This window comes from Chrysochloris asiatica, unplaced genomic scaffold (genome assembly GCF_000296735.1).
Source record: "Chrysochloris asiatica unplaced genomic scaffold, ChrAsi1.0 scaffold00050, whole genome shotgun sequence".
Lineage (NCBI taxonomy): Eukaryota > Metazoa > Chordata > Mammalia > Afrosoricida > Chrysochloridae > Chrysochloris > Chrysochloris asiatica.
In genome coordinates, this window is record NW_006408568.1 from 6,258,909 (window position 1) to 6,278,995 (window position 20,087).

The following is a 20,087-nucleotide window of genomic DNA, read 5'->3' on the forward strand; positions in this document are numbered from 1 at the left end:
GAGGTCCCTGGGACCATCAAGGGAGTAGAGCGGAGAGCGGGACCCTACCCACAAAAGCAGTGACACCAGAGATGAAGGCAGAGATGATGAGTTGGAGAGACAGAGTGCACGGGGACTCTAGATCCAGAGAGGGAGAGGAGCTGTGTGCTGACGAGCGGGGAGCAGGCTTGCAGGGTATATATACCCTTTGGTTGGTTGATGATGCATGGAGGGTATTATAACCACAGCAGTGAAATGATATACCACAGGATGAATGTAAAGCTAATGTTCTCCCATGTAAACTATCACATAATTCACAATAATATATTTTTAAAAGAAAAAAAAAAATAACATGTTTATTATCTTTATGGTAATGATGGCTTCACAGACATATTTTATTGTTAGGTGCTGTGGAGTCAGCTTCAACTCATAGCAACCCTAGGCACAACAGAACAAAACATTGCCTAGTCCTGTGCCACCCTCACAATTGTTGTTATGCTTGAGCCCATTTTTGCTGTCACTGTGCCGATTCATCTAATTGAGCGTCTTCCTCATTTTCACTGACTCTCCACTTCAACAAGCATGATGTCCTTCTCTCCAGGGGCTGACTAGTCCCTCCTGATAACATGCCTGAAGTATAAGAGACAAAGTTTCACCATCCTGGCTTCTAAGGTGCACATGTACATTTTCCAACACAGACCTATTTGGTATCTAAATATTCTCCTCCAACACCACAACTCAAATGCATCAATTCTTCTAGGTCTTTCTTATTCATTATCCAACTTTCACCTGCATATGAGGTTACTGAAAATATTTGCATTAGGTACAGCTTTGACCTCAAACTGATCTCTTTCTTCTTGAGTACTTTAAAGAGGGCTTGTGCAGAAGATTTGCCTAATGCAATGTGTCATTTGATTTTTTGGCTGCTAATTTCATGAATGCTGATTGTGGATCCAAGTAAAATGCAGTCTTCGACAACTTTAATTTTTTCTCCACTTAGCATGTTCTTTATTGGTCCAGTTGTGAGATATATACACATGTTAACATTTATCAAACTGTCTACTTTAAATATGCACATTTTATATGTCAATTATTATAATAAAATGGTTTAAAACCTTTAGGGATTTGGAAGGGGCACGTGCAAGTGAGTGGTCCTGACACCTAACTAATTTTCACAGTAAATCCACCTCCTCCCTTTAACAAGGCAGATCAGTATCCCTATTTTCCAAATGTGGAAACAGTCCAGAAAACTTACCCGATCACCCACAGTAGATGTAGAACTAACCGCCCAGTTTGACTCTGAGCTCAGCCACCTACATCTGGCACAAAGAAAAAGCCGGCTTAATGGAAAGTTCTCACAGACCCAGGCAGGCTCTCTGATTCCTCACCCAGAGCTGGTCCCTCTGTAGCACACAGCAGGTCTCCACTGGGCAGACCCCAGGTCCCTAGTTGGTTCAAATCATCGACACTCAATCTACAGGCTGGAGGTTCAAATCCACCCAGCAATATCCGTGGAAGAGAGGCCTGAGGATCTGTTTCCGTTATGAGTAGAGCCAAGAACACCCAATGGAGCATTCCTACTCTGTAATACGTGGGGTCACCATGAGTCAAGAGTCAATTCTATAACAACAGGTTGGCTTCTTTCTTTTCCTCTGCCCACTGGCTGGGGTTCTTACTCCAGAAACAACAGACAGCACAGTGTGGGAAGGATCACAGAGATGGAGTCCCAGTCCAACAAATGCCCTTGCCCATTGCTACAGGGCTCAGGGGTTCTGCTTCCAGAAGGGGATCTGGGCCAGAGTGGGTTAGGACAGGAGCCAAGCTCTGCTCGCTCGCTGTTTTTTCTCCCTTGGTGCTGCCTCGTCTCCTTTGGTGGTTGTCAGAGGGTGATGGTGGCCACTGAGAATTCCCCCTAGTGTGGGGCTGAACTGCTGGGTTTCTGTGGGTGTGCTGAGCCAAGGGGGCCCAAACAGCCTTCCTTCCTGCCTCCTGGGGTCCTCCCAAGGTCAATGTGGGCATTCCACAGCCTCCAGGCCAGCTGGCCTCTAATTATGGCTCTAACATACATGGGGAGCCTGCTGTAACTTCCTCCACTTCTTGTAATCACAACCTTCATGAGAATTTACTGAGCACTTAAGCGAGAGGGTTTCACAAAGTTCATGGAATAATGGAATTTTTCCAGGAACTTTCTGAAACTCCCTCGCATGTGCCAGATGCTACACTGTATTTGAATGGTATCTGTAAACACAAATATAAGAGCTTTTCATAGCTTTATTGAGGGAGACAGATGAGACTTTCTGCTCCTGTAAAGATTTATAGCCTTGGAAACCCTACACAGGGTGTCTGTGGGTTGGAACCAGCTCAACAGCATCTAACAGCAACAAGAGTTTTATTTGAATTCACTGTTTGAATTTTCAAAATAGCTCATATCTGTTCTATAGCTGGGGAAACAGAGGCACAGAGGTTGAGTAACTTGTTCAGGGTCATAGGGCAACAAGTGGTTGAGTTCAAATTCATGCAATCTGGGTCCAGAGCTTTCTCTCTTGACTACTGCATCTTTAACATGGAATTGGGGATCATCTCTCCTATAGGCAGCAGGGGCTGAATCACGTGATCTCAGAAAGTCCTATCTATCTAGCCTGAGGAAGGAGAACTGAGGTCCAGAGAAGTCATTTACTCAAAGTCACAAAGCTTTGTCACTTACTTGTCCCAGGGACTAAAGAAGATACATTTTCTAAGGCCATGCCAAGTTCTTCAGATAACAGTGGCTTTTACCCCAAAACACCCACTCCTGACTGGACTGTGAGCTGCCTTCGTTAGGGGCGATTCCAGTTTCTCTGGGCCTCTGCGTGAAATAAGTCCTGAGCGATGACTGGCTGAATGCAATAATGACTGTCAGGACCTAGAGCCTGGCCCCCTGGTACCCACAGCTGGTGGATGTCAGACAACATGAGGTCCACAGAGCCAGGAGCAGAAATGGAGGTGCCTAAGGAGTGTGGTCCCAGAAGTAGAGGCCCACCACCACAGTGAAGGTAAGCAAAACCAAACGCACTATGATGAATTAATTGAATTGGGTTCCCCAAAAACAGGTGTGGAAACCCTAACCTTTACACTTGTGGATGTAATCTAATCTAAAGTAATGTAACTGCCATGAAATGGGACCTTCCAAATACGTGTGTTAACTTGGGTAGGTCAGGATTCCTAGCATTGTGTGGTTGTTCCCCAATTGTGATCTAATGTAATTATCCCCCTTTTTTTGTGATATGTTGTAAATCCTAACTTATTGGTGTGGTACTGCAGGTTAATATGCTGGACTACAAAGTCAGTGTGACTCTCAAGGTCAGCAGTTCAAACTCACTAGCCACTCCTCAGAAACCCTACACAAGGTTGTTGAGTCGGAACTGACTTGATGGCACTTAATAACAGCACCACATATGTTAATGATATATAATGAAGTCCTAGTGTGGCACTGTAGGATAATACACTGGATCACAAGGTCAGTTTGAACCACAAAGTCAGTGGTTCAAATCCACCGCAGCTACTCAGAAACCCTATACAGGGTTGCTATGAGTGGGCAACCAACTCCTGGGCATTTGACAACAACAATGTATGTTCATGAAGGAGCCCTGGTGGCACAGTGGTTTAAATGTTGGGCAGCTAACCAAAAAGTCAGCAGTTCAAAACTGCTGTCTGCTCCCATAAAGATTTACAGCCTGGAAAATCCCAATGAGCAGTTCTATTCTGTTCAACAGGATCACTATGAGGCAGACTCTACTTAATAGCAGCAGATTTGATATTTGTTAATAAAGCAGGTATGGCACTGTTGGGTAAGCACTGGACTGCTAACATACGGTCAGAGGTTCAAACCTATCAAGCTGCTCCTCAGTAACCCTACACAGGGTGTCTGTGAGTCAGAATAGACTCCACAGCACTTTACAACAATTACTTTTTATCTTATAACAGATTAAAAGGAGAGAAGTGAGCAAAGAAGAAAGGAGCCTCACTACAAGTAAGAAAGAAGATTCAGGAGTGGGTCCTGGCCTTTGGACTGGGGATCCCTGCGCTGAGAACTTCCTAGACCCACGGAAAGACTGATGCCAAGATAACATGCAGATTTCTAAGGACCAGGGATCGTAAGCTGAAGAGATAAGGGCCTTCCTCCAGAGCCAAGGGAAACTTTCTCCCTATAATCAGCACCTGGAATTCAGACTTCTAGCCTCCTAAATTGTGAGAAAATAAATTTCTGTTACAGCAATACTAGATAACTAAGACACAAATCAATACGTGAATTGAGGTCACAGCAGTGTAAGATGAATCTTAAATCTAATCACTTCTGAGTATTTTATAAAGAATGACACAATCAAGAAGAACACAGAAGCTATCTAACAGCTAAGGAGGCAGAAGTGTCTGCCCAGGAACTCCATCGATAGCTGGCTACCAGAAGCTGAAACAGGCGAAGACCTACCTCTGGAGCCACACCCTGAATTCAGATGTCTAGAACGTTCTCCTGAACGGTGAGAAAATATGTTTCTGTTCTAGGTGACTCAGTGGAGGCCAATCAGGCAGCTGGGCATTGTACTGTGGCAGGTGGACTCAGCCAATCCCAGAGAGAGGTTGGGTGGGGCTGGAAAGGACACCCCTGCCAAACTGCAGGCCCATCTGTCATAGGGCATGTGTCCAACAGCCCCCAGCTCACACAAGGCGAGTCAGCTCCCATTCTCAGCCCCACCTCACCAGGGTGAGGGCTGCCAGGGAGAAAAGGCAGTCAACCGGCCCAAACACTAACCACAACCTGAGTAGCAGGGTGTTCCCGATCCAGGGTTCTGTCAGGAACACCACCACCTTCCCCTAACGCCAATCCCCACACATTATACCCATGATCTCTAAAATCCCATCTGGAAGACTCATGCTGGATCTCATTTTCCTCTGACTGATCCTTCTCTTTCTGCACCAGCACTCCCTCTGGGCCTGAGTTTTCCTGTTTCTCAGTCCTTCTGTTTCCCCATTGGGTCAACGGGCCTCTTGACACAGGGAAGCCAATAGACGAAGTCAAATCCCTGTAAGCTAGCGACTAGCTGCATGATCTCAGGTCACAGTTATCTAGTTTCTCTGAGGCTCTGTTTCTTCCTCTGATAATTGAGGTTAACTGCACATAGTGCACTAACCCCGTGTGGAGTTCCTGGTATGGAGCTGTGGAAGAAGCCAGGTCACCAGTTCAAGCTCACCACCTGCTCCTTGGAAACCCTATACAGGGTCACTATGAATTGGATCCGACTTGACAGTACTTAACAACAACAATAAGAACCTGACCCTAAATACGAAGGGGGTACTATATGTAAAGCACCTGCCACTTAGCAGGAGTTCAGTAAAGCCAGCTATTATTGCTAATATTGCTCACTGATTGTAATGTTTGTACTATAATTGTCATATTGCTAATAAGACCCTGTGCAGTGGCTCCATAAGATAACCATTGAACTGAGAACCACAGGATGGGCGGTTCGAGCCCACCAGCTGCTCTGCAGGAGAAAGATGAGACTTTCTGCTCCTGAAACCCTGTCCAGGGTCCTATGAGTCAGAACTGACTCAACAACAACAATAACTAATGAGATTACTTTCTAAAATAGGAACGAGCTGGTAGACAACCCCACACGGCCTAATGATGTTGTTGTTAGGTGCCATCAAGTTGGTACTGATTCACAAGGACCCTATGTACAACAGAATAAAACACTGCCTGGTCCAGGGCCAACTTCACAATCACTGCTACACCTGAGCCCATCACTGCCACCACTGTACAATTCTATGTTGGGGAGGGCAGGGGGGGTTAGGGATCTTCCTTGTTTTCACTAACGCTCCACTTTACCAAACATGATATCCTTCTCCAATGACTGATAATATGTCTGAAGTATGAGAGACAAATTTTGGCCATCCTGGCTTCCAAGGAGCAGTTTGGCTGTACTTTTCCCAACACAGATATGTTTGTTCTTTTAGCAGTCCATGGTACTTTTAATATTCTCCTCCAACACCATAACTCAAATGCATCAATTCTTCTACAGTCTTCCTTATTCACTGTCCAACTTTTGAATGCATATGAGGTCTTTGAAAATACCATGGCTTGGGTCAGGTGCACCTTAGTTCTGAAACTGACATCTTTGCTCTTGAATAGTTTAAAGAGGTCTTGTGCAGCAGAATTGCCTAATGCAGTAAACTGTTTGGTTTCTTGACTGCTGCTTCCATGAGTATTAATGGTTGATCCAAGCAAAATGAAGTCTTTGACAACTTCAATCTTTTCTCTATTGATATGGATGTTGTTTATTGGTTCAGTGGTGAGGATTTTTGTTTTCTTAACATTTTACAAGGTATAATGCATTGGTCAAAACCCATAGTGCTGTTCAGCACAGAGAGTACCCCTCATGTACACTGGTTCCATCATTGTAACCACAGGAAGAAGCGACATCACTAGAGAAGCAATGCTCGTGAAGAGGTGGCACATGGGAGCTTTCTAAACTTTCTGCACAGTTTTTCTGTAAACCTAAAAAAAAAATGCTCTAAAAAGTTGTCTATTAAAAAATGAGTAATTAAAAAAGAAAATTGAAAGGGGATGAGAACCTGGGAGGGAATTATATCACATGTTGATCTTTGGTTCACTTGGGCCAGAAACCTCTCAAAGGATTGAGCCACTCACTTATAGACGCTCCAAGTTTCACTCTTCAAACTGGGGCCTGGAAAAAGGAGGCTGGGCTTAGCCTCTTGTTGTTAGGTGCCGTCAAGTCAGCTCTGACATATTGTGGCCCTATGTAAAACAGAACAAAACACAGCCCTGTCCTGTGCCATCCTCACAACTTTTGTTACAGTTGAGCCTGCTGTTGCTGCCACTGTGTCAACCCACCTCATTGGGGGAGGAGGGGGTCTTCCTCTTTTTATTTTTTTTTTTGCTTACCCTCCACTTTATCAAATCTGATGTCCTTCTCCAGGGACTGGTCCCTCCTAAAACATGTCCAAAGTATGTTGAGACTAAGCCTCGCCATCATGGCTTCTAAAAAGCATTCTGACTGTACTTCTTCCAGGATAGATTTGTTCGTTCTTCAGGCAGTCCAAGGCGTGTTCAATATTCTTCGCCAACACCATAATTCAAAGGCTTCATAAGCCTCGTGGCCTCACCCTCACCCCCATGGCCCAGGGACTTCTCTGGCTAGGGATCAGCTGAAGCTATAAACACCTGAAGCTGGAGGAGGAGGCTATTTGTGGGGAAGAAAACTTCTGACTGAAGCCTGAGAAGCAGAGGCATCTATGAGCAGGCAGCGGCTGGGCCCAACATAAGAGCTGTTACCACCACTGTCCCCAGAGGGCTGAGCCTTCTGCTGAAATTTATCAGCCGTCCGGATCCCGAGCCAAAACGGTGTGCTCACTCCAAGCCCTGGTGAATTTGGTGTGTGCCTTTCTCGTGGTCCTTGGGTAGAGTCATTTGAGCTCTTGTTTAAGCTGTGAGCTCCTTGAAGGCAGGGTCATGTCTGATTCATCTCCCCCGGTGCTGTTTATTTAGCACCTGTTATGTGCTCTCAACTCTACAGCAACCTTAGAAAGTCACTGTTGTTGTTAGGTGCCCTGGAGTCACTTCATCATGACCCTACGCATGCAGAGTACAACTGCTCTGTAGGGTTTTCAAGGAAGTAGCTTTCCAGGTACCCCAAGGTAGGTGTAAATCACCAACCTTTTAGCTAGTAGTCAAGGGCTTAATCAAGTACACCACTCCGCCGAGGCTCTACTGTCTCCATTCTCCATATTACAACAGAGGAAACCGAAGCTCAGAAAGGTTCAATAATTTCTCCAAGGCCACACCAGTTACAGAGAATGACTTTGAACAGGGAGCAGGGGAAGCTGAGGGGAAGCTCTCTGCTCTGTCTCATCACATAAGTGAAAAGAGCTCTGACCCCAGTTCTAGTCCCGACTCTGCCTCTTCTTAGCTGTGACTGTGGACGTTTCCTCATCCACAAAACGAGAGTTCCCTTCTCCTCTGACATTCTCTTATGGTAGTGCTTGTTCCAGGATCCTCCACTGGAGTTCCCCAAAACCACCATGCAAGCTCCTTTACCTGGACCAGTGTTCACAATTTCCTCTTTCCCTGGCTGCTGCTCCCACCTCTTCTACCCAGCTCCAACTCTACCTCCTTCAGGAAAACGTCCAAGGTCACCTGTTGTTGTTAAGTGCCAATGAGTCACTTCTGACTCATTAGCAACCCTTTATAGGGTGGTTTCCAATGAGTGACTGGTAGGTCTGAACTGCCAACCTTGTGGTTAGCAGTTCAGTGCTGATCTTGCAGTGCCACACCAGGACTCTGCCCCCTGGTTTACTGGCTGCATGTAATCTAAGTGGTGCCCAGGGTATTTTGGATAGATGCTTATCTTTACAGAGATGTTTCTCCTGCTTCCCCCATTAGACTGTGCAGCCCTGGCAAACCCTCAGAGACCACAAAGCCTTCAGCTGGTCTGGTGCAGAGTAAACCAAAAACCAAACTCAATGCAATCCCATGGATTCCAACTCACATAGACCCTATGGGATAAAGTAGAACTACCCCATAGGCTTTCCAAGGCTGTCATCTTTACAGAAGCAGACTGCCAAGCTCTTTAGCCAAAGTGATGCCAAGTTGCTTGGTCCAAAATAAACCCAAAAGCCCATTACCATGTAGTCAATTCCAAATCACAGTGACCCTGTAGGGTAGAATGGAATGCTCTCTAGGGTTGACAAGGCTGTGAATTTTATAGAATCAGACTACCTCATTTTTCTAATACGGAGAGGGTTGCTTGACCCGAATTGCCAGTTACTTAGCCCACTGTGCCAGGTCCACAATTAGTTGTTGTTAAGTGCTGTCGAGTCGATTCCTTGTATAGGGTTTCCAGGAAGTGGTTGGTAGGTTTGAACCACCAACCTTTCAGTTAGCAGTCCAATGCTTTTCTTATACTGACACACTAGAACGCCTCAGTTGTTGTTGTTAAGTGCTATCGCATCAGCTTCAACCCACAGCAACCTTGTATAGGGTTTCTGAAGAGCAGTGGGTGAAATTGAATCGCTGACCTTGCAGTTCAAACCGACTTTGCAGTCCAGCGCATTAACAACCCACAGTGCCACACCAGGACTCCTTAGTAGGGACCACTGAGTAAGAACTGACTGCTCACAGGAGCGGAAAGGCTGGGACACGAGATGTTAGGTGAGACAAGGGAGAAAGGAGAGGAGACGCAGAGGCAGAAAGGAGAGGTAGAATGACTCAGGAAATTCGAGTGAAGGAGTCCAAAAGAGTGAGAGGCAGAAAGACATTGAGGCAGGCCTGTAAATCCAGCCATAGGCCAGTGCTGAGCTCTAAGGGCAGGGGAAGAAGGCAGAGTGTAGGGGCTTATGGGGCCGAAGTTACCCAACCCCACTCTCCCTACCACCTGCCCACAGGGGCCAGCAGCCAGCCTGGCTGAGGGAGGTTAGAATGACCAGCACAATGCCAGGAAGAGGGTCACACAGTGACGATGCAAAAATCAAAGTGGCAAGACCATGAAAAGGAAAGGGCTAGCAGCCCCGAGCCCAGGCACCGGCCCAGCAGAGGTGAGGGGTGCTCAAGGAGAAGGCCCAGGCCAACAAGTGTGAAAGACTCAGCTCAGAAATGACAGGTGCTAATCCTTTATGTTACTTTGCATGTCATCTGCATGTCTGCCTGGCCCTGGTCAGGGTGCCCTGCTCGGGGTGTGGCATGGCGTGGCCTAGGCTGGGAGCAGGCCTAATCCCTGTCCTCAGAGAACCAAGGCCAAGTCTCAGGTCTCCATGGAGTCAAGTCAGCTCATCTTACTGCCCAAAGCCTGCTCCTGCCTGCTTGCCCTTAGCCCAACCCAGTGTCCTACTGGGCTGGCCCACCTGGTGGTCTCTAGATGTGGTGGGGATTGTTAATAACCGGGGCTCCTGGGAATGCCAAAAGCCAGTTGGGGGCTGAGGATGGGGCTGAAGACACCCAAAAGAAGGAAGATGAGAGGACAGGAGAAGAACAGCCAAAGTCAGGTAATCTAAGTCAGTTTGCCCCTCCTTCATCTCCCTATGGGACCGTGGTAAACACTGGGGTAAGTTCCGAGTTCTCTATGCCTCCCCGCTGGACTGGCCAGGCTTTGTAGAGCCCACCACCACCTCCTAGGGCGGTCCTGCCTGGCTCAGACTTCAGGGCTGGTAAGAAGAGATGGGGAGGAACCAGTGCTGGGTGCCCAGCAGGATCTGTGCTCAGGGAGGACAGGTGTTGCAGGGGTAGGGGGTATCATCAGACACTGCTGAAGCTTCCAGGCCCCCTGCCCAAAGCCTGACCCACCTGGAGCTGAAGCCAAGCCGGAGGTGGCAGGGCAGGGAGAGGCAAGGAGCAGGCTCACAAAGGCCACTCAGGGTGATGGTGAAGCACTGGTTTGTAGGTAGCAGAATCGGGTCCCAGCTCCCACTATCCCACTTACTAGATGAGAGACTCAAAGAAACTACTGACTTCTCTGAACTCCATTTCTGCGTCTGCAAAACGGAGATCATAATTCCTCTCACACTTCCCTTGACGGGATCAAAGAGACAGTGGCTATCAAAACCTTGGGAGACTCCAGTCTTATAAAAGCGTAACTCAGACTCTATGCACAGCACTGGACTCTGAACCACAAGGTCTGTGATTTGAGCCCACCAGCTGCTCTGCGGAAGAAAGATGAGGCTTTCTGCTCCAGCAAAGACTTTAAAAGCCTCGGAAATGCTATTCAGGGTCACTATGAGTTGGAACCAAGCTAAAGGCACTTTTACAACCAGAGGACCCTAAGGAGCCTGGATGGCACAATGGTTACGTGCTCAGCTACAAACTGAAAGGCTGGTAGTTCCAATCTACCTGTCGCTCTTTGACAGAAATTTCTAGTAGTCTGCTTCCATAAAGATTTACAACCTTGGAAACTCCACGGGGAAGTTGTACTCTGTCCTACAGGGTCAATAGGAACTGGTTTGGTCTGGTTTTTCAAAGCCTCCTGGTTTTTTTGTGTACATCCTCCCCACCTCCAAAAAAAAAAAACAGAGGGAAAGATAGAATGGAAGCAAATACTGTTGAATGATGATGCTCAGAGGGGATTGTAATTGCTGCAATGAAACAATGAGTGTAAAACCAATGTTCTCCCGCATAAACTATCACTCAGTTCACAATAAAAACTTTTTTAAAAAAAAAAAAAGGCTCCTGGCCTCTGTCCCTGTCCTATTCCTTCCTCCCAAGTAATCCTATTCCTCTGAGTGATCTCCCTGTCCTTTCTCCTCCCTGCCTCTTAGCAAGGGGACAGAGAGCCCATGTAGGTGACTGGATGCTAATATGGCCAAGACAGTTTGCCAAACACCCGTTTTCATCCTACTTCTGCCAAACAGAATTTCAACCCAAATCCTCTCAAAATCCACAGCCTTGTATTTCCCCATGCCTGGATCTGCCACAGATTGAGACTCAATCCTAATACCTCTACCTGTGATGTGGAGACAGAAACCTCTACCACATCAAATCGGTTAGGACTCACAGCACCCTCATGTACAACAGTATGAAACACTGCTCGGTCCTTATGCTGTCTCACAATTGTTGCTGCTTGAGCCCATTGTTGCTCCCATTGTGTCAATCTATCTGGAACCAACAAGGACGAAATTAAATTAAACATCCACAGAGCTTGGCTCCTAGTGGCAAATCAAATACCACAGGGCCACCCCAGACACCTGCAGTGCCTTCAGTCTTGCTCTTTGCTGGATGCCTCTTGCACACTGATGTTACCAAATTATTTGTCCCTTTAAAACACACAAACTTATTCTGTAAAGTGTCCTGTGTCCACTTCATGTCTTTCTAGCCAGAGGGGAAGCACTTCTGTCAAACTGAACTCCTGAGGCCTGGGGAGCAGAGGCCTGACAAGGGTCTTCAAACAGCTATTCGGTTTCATTTTTGTTTGTACTTTCCCAGATACCCTTGTCTTGCACTCAAAAGTCTACACGACAGATGTTGGTCTTTCCCACAACACAATTGCTGGGCACAGGGTATCTTCTGCATGTCTGATCAGGCCTTTTTTGATCACCCCAGCTGGGGGTGGCCCTTCATGAGTGCATGTTCTACAGTATCTTGCTTTGACCCTCTCCTGGGTCATTCCCACAATCTGCCTTTAATTATAGCTATATACTTCTGTTCAGCTTTGCTCCTAATCCCACTTAGATCTAGGGACTAGATGTGACCTATCCACACCTAGTGCACAGAAGGTTCAGGACACATTTGCTACAAGAGTGAGTCAATGAATGAGGAAATGCGCCTGCTGACTCCATTCCTAACAACCTCTACAACCAAAGTCGGAAGCTGGTGATGACCAGGAATTTGCCTGGGGCATGGCTTGTGGGTTGGTCCATCTAGAGAGACGGTCTACCCTACTCAGAGACTCTTTTCTCATCTTTCCCACCACTAGTTTCTCATCTCTCTGTTCACCACTTTCTACACCCATTCAAAGGATTCTCCTCAGATACCTTCCATCCCTTGTGAGCCCAGGAAAGAAGAAAGCAATGTCCACCTGGTAGAAGCACCAAGAAGTCATGTCCCTTCTGGTACTAGCTTTCTTTCCTAGCCTCGAAGTTCAAGGCTTGATCACATGCCCAGGGACCTGCTGCCCAGCCCTGACAGGCTCCTTACCGTACATCTTGCCCTCATCCGACAGGATGATCTTGCGCCGACCACAGGGTGGGTAAATGGCCAGGGCCTCCTGGAAGCTCTGTTCGATGTCCGGACTCCACACACCCTCTGCGTCATTGTCGATGGGCTTGTCCAATGCCTGACTGCCCCCAGAGACGTTGCTCCCCTCAGGGGAGTTAGGAGAGCTCCACTCGTTGGAGGTAATGGTGCCGGCCTTGCCCTCCAAGGCTCCGCTTGGAGGAGCGCCCTTTGGACCTGTGTGGGCAGAAACCAGAGCACCGGTAAGAAATGCAGGAACCGTGTGGACCGTCGGATGGGGTACTGCTCTTTTGGCCTGGCTAGTTACAGCACAAGGGCTTGGTGGGAAATGCCAGGGACTCCAGGAGAGGAAAGAGCTAACTGAAAAGTCTGGGAGAAATCAGGAAGCCTAGAATCTCAGGCAGGTCATTTCCCCTCTGTAGGAAATGGCCTACAAATGAATAGAAATGGCTTGGTCACTCTGATCTTGGCTCTAAGAATCCATGTTTCCCAGACAGAACTGAGAAAGAAGTAAGAGACAAAGAACAAACGTCAGGGGGTGGTCTGACATGAAATCAACACCACCAGATTCTTTTTAAAGCAAGACTTTAGCCCTGGTTCAGAATTATGCAAGGGTGACTTGCTGGCACTTTCACAGACTTGTAACCATAATTCTGCTCTTGCCATGAAAACCTCACTGCCGGTCGAATTGATTTCAACTCCTAGTGACCCCTCTATATAGAGTCTCTGAGACTGCAAATCATTACGGGAAAATGAGGGAAGCTTCATCTTTCTATTGCAAAGCGGCTGGTAGGTTTGAATCGTCAACCTTTCAGATAGCAGACCAAGCCACAGTGGTAATCCTTTGCCAAGCCTGAGTCAATTCAGGCTCTCTCTGGTACTCACACTGTCTGAACTGTAAATTTCTGGACACACTTTCAAGGCTTTGGGAAGGACAGCTATCACCGCCACCAGCTGCCATCAAGTCAACTTTAATTCATGATGATCCCACATGTGTTAGAGTAGGTCTGTGCCCCAAAGGGTTTTCAATAGATGATTTTTTGGAAGTAGATTGCCAGGTCTTTCTCCCAAGGCACCTGAGTGGTCTCGAACCTCCAACCTTTCAGTCATTAACCAACTATGTTAACCATTTGCTCCACCCAGGGATTCCTGGAGAGGGCAGTCATTGTTGTTGTTATGTGCCGTGGAGTCGGTTCCAACTCATAGCAATCCTGTACAGGGTTTCCGAGGCTATAAATCTTTACAGGAGCAGAAATCCTCATCTTTCTCCCATGGAACAGCTAGTAGTTTCGAACTGCTGACCATGAGATTAGCAGCAATTCGTAACCACTACGCTACCAGAGCTCCTTGGAAAGGACAGTACATACTAGTAATCTTATAACGATTTTTGGATTCGAAGTACCAGATAGGCACCACAACCAAACCGGATCCCCTAGCTTCTTCCCCTCATCTTCCCAGTCACTGAGGTCTGCAGTGTGGGGAGGAGGGAGGATGTCCATCACACGCATCACTCCTTTTCTCCCCTATTAGCCATAAGGCACAATATAGCCTAGTAGCTCAAGCCCAGGTCTTGGAGTTTACCATTGAGGACCCTCTGCAATAAGGCCTTCCTAGAAATTCCTTGCTTGTCTCTCCCCCCCCATAAGTCCCTCCTTGCCCCAAAACACATAATGAAATTCTAACCTATGTTCCTGTGAATGTGCCCCTGTTTGGAAACGAGGGTGTCTCTTGTTATAATGTCACACATACCTCATTAGGGGAGGTCCTAAATAATCCCCTCCTGCGGGAGAAAGATGAGGCATTCTGCTCCTGTAAAGATTAACAGCCTCGGAAACCCTGTGCAGGGTCGCTTTGAGTCGGAACCAACTCCACGGCACACAGCAGCAACAACAACAAAGTGGTATCATAAAAAAGGAAAACAAGGGCACACGGGAAGAATGGACCACTGTCTACATGCCAAGGAATGTCCAAGGCTATCGACAAGTAGCCCTAGTGTGGGCTGCAGGATAAACACTGGACTGCTAATCACAAGGTCAGCAATTCAAACCCACCAGCTGCTCCTCGGAAACCTGAGTTATTATGAGTAGGCACCGATTTGATGGCACTTGACAACAACAACTGACAAGGAGGGGTCCTCCACTAGAACCCTGATTAGCGCTGTTAGCCTCCAAAACCATGAGATAATACATATGTGTTCTGTTAAGCCTACTTTTTGATATTTTTTGATAGCAGTACTAGCAAGCTAAAACACCCTTCATGCCTCACACACAGTCTGTTAGAAGAGCAAAGTGAGTTTGGGAGTGAGGGTGGATATGTCAACCTGCAAAGTGCAGGCAAGAGAGCTGACTCTGGGTCTGTGATGGCATATACTAGGAGGGAAGTGGAGGGCTACTGGCAGACATGCACTCAGGAGGAGGGGAGAACCCTAGAGGGAACCTAACCCAGTCTTTTCAGTGTACTGAAGAACTGAAGCCCAGAGACGTCTATGGACTCACCCAAGGTCACAGAACAAGTAAGTGGTGCAGCTGATCTTGCTCTCAAGCCCTCCAGGATGCCAACCGTCCTCTCTGTGGCTTTTAAAGTAAATTTTCAAGAAAGTGTGTCTGAGGGGACCTCTTGACCTGAAAGAACATAGCTCAATCTTCACCAAGAATTCTGGTCTTCTGTCTACTGTGACCCTTAAAACATTTTCCTGTACCTTTCGAAACAGACTTCTTAAAAGAATTATAAAATTTTAACTCTGGCAGTATGGTAGAACTATGGTAGACAATCTTACTGACCATAATGCCAGAGACTCAAGTTGACAACTCTTTTTCAGAAGGCACAAAAACACTTTTACACTATAAAAGAAACTTAGAAATGATAGATAAAACATAACAACTATGTTTTCATTGTGGTAAAATATATCTAAGAAAACACTTGCCATTTCAACCATTTTTACATGTTCAATTTAGTGACACTATGTTTCCCAATAACTATAGACATCTGATCAGAAACCATTAAGTATTATATAATTATGCTTAAAATGACTATTGACTTAAAGAAGGAATTGGAAATATGAAACAAATCACTATCAGGAAAACAAACAAACAAACCACTATCAGGGCTGGGGACTTTAGACCCAGAAAGGGAGAGGGGCTGTGTGCTGACAACCGGCGGGGGGGGGCAGGCTTGCAGGGTATATACCCTTTGGTTGGTTGATGATGCATGGAGGGGATTGTAACCATGGCAATGAAACGATATACAATAGGATGAATGTAAAGCTAATGTTTTCCCATGTGAACTATCACATAATTCACAGTAAAACATTTAAAAAAAACAACTATCAGAAAATACAAATCAGATTCAGTGGGAAAAGAGGTAAATAAAATATTTAGAAATGAAAAGTTTAGTCACTGAAATAAAGAACCAATGGTTAAGAAGGAACAAATCTTTACAGCAAGGATCATTCCCACCCCCTTGATACACAGGGTAGACAGGAATGGGCAACTTGGACATTAGCTACCCAAAATGGGGAGGAGGGGGCTACAAAGGCAAGAAGTGACTGGCTTACAAGCTTTCAAGAGGGAACCTAGCTCCACAGGATACAGGGAAAGGTAGAATCTCCACTGAATTGTTTCCAATCTGACTGGATGTGGTTGATAAAAGGTGAGGGGGAAAGGACTCCTGTGGTTCAATAGAGAATGATTGCTATCAGGTCTGACAGTGAGTGTTAGAAAGGTAAATGTAAATGTTTGGTAACAAAAGGAGGAGAGAGACTGATTTTGCAATCCAGGAGCAGAGATCCCTGGAACCATCAAGGGAGAAAAGCGAAGTACCCTGTCCCAGAAGGCAATGGACGCTAGGGATGGAGGCGGAGGCAAAGATCAGAGATGATGACGATGACGTGGACAGAAGGAGCGGCTGGGGACTCTAGACTCAGAGAGGGAGAGGGGCTGTGGGCTGGTGGCCATGAGGCAGGCGTGTGGGGTGTACCCTTTGGTTGTTTGATGATGCATGCAGAGGACTGTGATCATTGCAATGAAAACAAAATATCATAGGATGAATGCAAAGATAATGTTCACCCATGTAAACTAACACATAATTCACAATAAAAACTTTGAAAAAAAAAAAAAAAGAGAGAGAGCCTAGGTCCAGAGGGCACGGAGGAAGGTAGAATCTCCACTATGTAGAATCCAATCTGTTTGGGTGGGGCTGATGAAAGGAGATGGGATAGGTCTCTTGTGATACAATAGTGACTAATTGTTATCAGGACTGATTGTGAGGGTTGGAAATGTAAAGGAGATGTTTTGTAGCAAAAGGAGGGGAGTGATTGACTTTGCAGTCCAGGAGCAGAGGGCCCTGGGACCACCAGGGAGAAGAGCGGAGTGCGGGACCCTACCCAGACAAACACTGACGCCAGAGATGGCGGCAGAGACGTGGAGTGGTTGATGCTGCATGGAGGGGCTTGTAACCATGGCAATGAAACAATATATGATAGGATGAATGTAAAGCTAATAATCTCCCATGTAAACTATCACATAATTCACAATAAAACATTTAAAAAAAAAAAAAGAAAGCCCAATGGTTAGTATTAACAGCAAATTAGATATAGCTACAAAAGGAATTAGTACCTAGAAGACAGACCTGAGGACATTATCCAGAAGGGAGTACACAGATAAGAGATGTATAAAAAACCAGGAGAAAAGAACAGAACAAGAGTTTCACAACTCTTCCACAGAATTCCAGAAAGTGAGAATGCAGAAAATGATGAAGAGCAACATTTGAATAAAGAATGTCCAAGAATTTTTCAGAATTAATAAGAGACATGAATTCTTCAATTACGGATCCCTACTGAGTCCTAAGGAGCTCTAGTAGCATAGTGGTTACAAATCGGGCTGTGAACCTTAAGGCCAGCAGTTCGAAACTACCAGCTGCTCCACGGAAAAAAAGATGAGGCATTCTGCTCCCGTAAAGATTTATAGCTTCGGAAACCCTGTACAGGGTCGCTATGGGTCAGAACTGACTCAACGGCACTTAACAACAACAACTGAGTTCTAGGAGTCCTGGACTGAGTTCTAGGAGTCCTGGTGTGGCATTGAGGGTTAATGCGCTGGACTGCAAATTCGGTTTGAACTGTAAGGTCAGTGGTTCAAGCTCACCAGTCGCTCCCTGGAAACCCTATATAGGATCGCTATGGGTCGGAGGTGACTCAATGGCACTTAACAACAACAACTGAGTCCTAAGGAGCCCTGATAGTATACTGGATTATGAGTTGGGCTGCTAACCACAAGGTTAGGTTAGCAGTTTGAATCTACCAGTTATCAATCGGAGAAAGATGAGGCTTTCTGCTCCCATAAAGATTTAGTCTTAGAAATCCTATACAGGGTCACTATGAGTCAGAAACCTACTCAACAGCATACAACCACCACTACCACCACCACTGTGTCTTAGCAGAGTAAATTCAAATAAAATAAACATACTTCAGGAATACTGCAAAACACCCAAAGCAAAAGATCTTAAGAGCATCCAAGGTAAAAAATGACAAATTTCCCACGAAGGAAATATTGCAGAGTTAATACCAGAAGACCCAAATAACATCTCCAAAATAGTAAGCAAAAAGAGTCCAACATACAATTTAAAACCTAATAAAAATTTCATTCAAGAATGGAGATTTAATAATGGCATTTTCAGACAAAGATGGTAGTGGGCAGAATTTATCATTAACAGACACGCATTGAAAAAAACACAAGAGGAGGTAACAGATACGCATAAAAAAAAAAAAAAAACACAGGAAGTACTTTCAGATATATATAAGGAAAAAAAATATATATATATAAGGAATTGCTATGGCAAGAAAGCATCACATGTAGGAATGGTGAGAAAGTAACTGGCAAAAGTAAAGAGTGAATGAAAACAACATTAACTGTATAAAACCAGTATCAACGAGGATGACTCGTTTAGTGATGTAGTATCAAGAGACTGACATAGTTTGGCGGCAACAATGGGCTTAAGTGAGGGGATGGCACAGGATTAGACAGTGGTCAGTTCTGTTGTGCATACGGTTGCTGTGAGTCAGCCCCAACAGCAATACCTAACGACAACAACAACATAATGCACTAACATATAGATCATGACCAACTAGAGTTATTCCAGGAATGCAAAGATGGTGTAAAATTAGAAACTACCAAATGTAATCATCTACCATATTTAAGGAGCTCTGGTAGCGTAGTGGTTACGATCGGGTTGCGAATCGCAAGGTCAGTAGTTCGAAACTACCAGCTTTTCCACAGGCAAAAGATGAGTCTTTCTGCTCCCGTAAAGATTTACAGCCTCGGAAACCCTGTACAGGGTCGCTAGGAGTCAGAACCAACTCCACGGCACATAACCACCACCACATTTAGAGATGGAAACAGAATCAGTTTCAGAAAGGATTTGATAAAATTCACGATTCATTCATAATAAAATCTCTTAACACAGTAGGAAAAGAAAAAGAGACCTAAAGACTAAAAAGGAAGAAATAAAACCATTATTCTCAGGAAATAATGGAAGATTGAAAACATTCTTCTTCTTGTTAGAAGACTCACAGTGACCCTACATACAAGAGAACGAAACACTGCCTGGTCCTGTGTCATCCTCACATTGTTACAGCCACTACGTCAACCCATCTTATTGAGGGTCTTCCTCTTGGTCACTGACCCTCCACTAAACATGATGTCCTTTTCCAGGGACTGGTTCCTTCCTAATCCCATGTCCAAAGTACATGAGATGAAGTCTCACCATCCTCACTAAGAAGTATTCTGGCTGTATTTCTTCTAAAACAGATTTGTTCATTCTTCTGACAGTCCATGGTAATCTCAATATTCTTCACCAATACCTAATCCAAATGCATCAGTTCTACTTGTCTCCCTTACTCATTGTCAGCTTTTATATGCATCTGAGTTTGAAAAGTTCACATTAGCCCACAAAATGTTGTCTTTGTTTATAACACTTTAAAGACATCTTTTACAATAGATTTGTCCAATGTACTACTGTTTGATTTCTTGGCTGCTGCTTCCACAAGTGTTGATTGGGGATCCAAGTAAAAGGAAATCTTTGACAACTTCAATCTCTTCTCTTTATCATGATGTTGGCCATCGGCCAGTTGTGGAGCTTTTCATTTTCTTTACATTGATTTGTAATCCATACATATTCCAAGCCCTCTCCTCTTTCAGCAAGCTAGGTGTGCCATCTGCATGTCATAGGTGGTTAATGAGCCTTTCTCCAATCTTGATGTCACATTCTTCATATAGTCCAGTTTCTCAGATTATTTACTCAGCATATCGTTTGAACAAGGAAAGTGAAAGGAGACAACCTGGTGCATAACTGACTCATGGTGACCCTACAGGACACCGCAGAACTGCTCTTAGGGTTTCTG

General features: G+C 45.5%; 1 protein-coding gene across 3 annotated transcripts in view; it reads right to left on the reverse strand.

Annotated features, from left to right (window-relative positions):
* Positions 1-20,087, reverse strand: part of TEAD4 (TEA domain family member 4) — an 82,974-nt gene that overhangs the window by 36,415 nt on the left and 26,472 nt on the right. For 2 of the 3 annotated variants that reach the window (XM_006862685.1, XM_006862686.1), the window contains exon 2: positions 12,653-12,907. The exons of the other annotated variant lie outside the window; for it this stretch is intronic. In XM_006862685.1, the coding sequence (XP_006862747.1) occupies positions 12,653-12,659 (7 nt within the window). In that variant the 5' untranslated portion in view covers positions 12,660-12,907. The remainder of the gene's footprint in view (positions 1-12,652; positions 12,908-20,087) is intronic. 3 annotated transcript variants of the gene reach the window in all.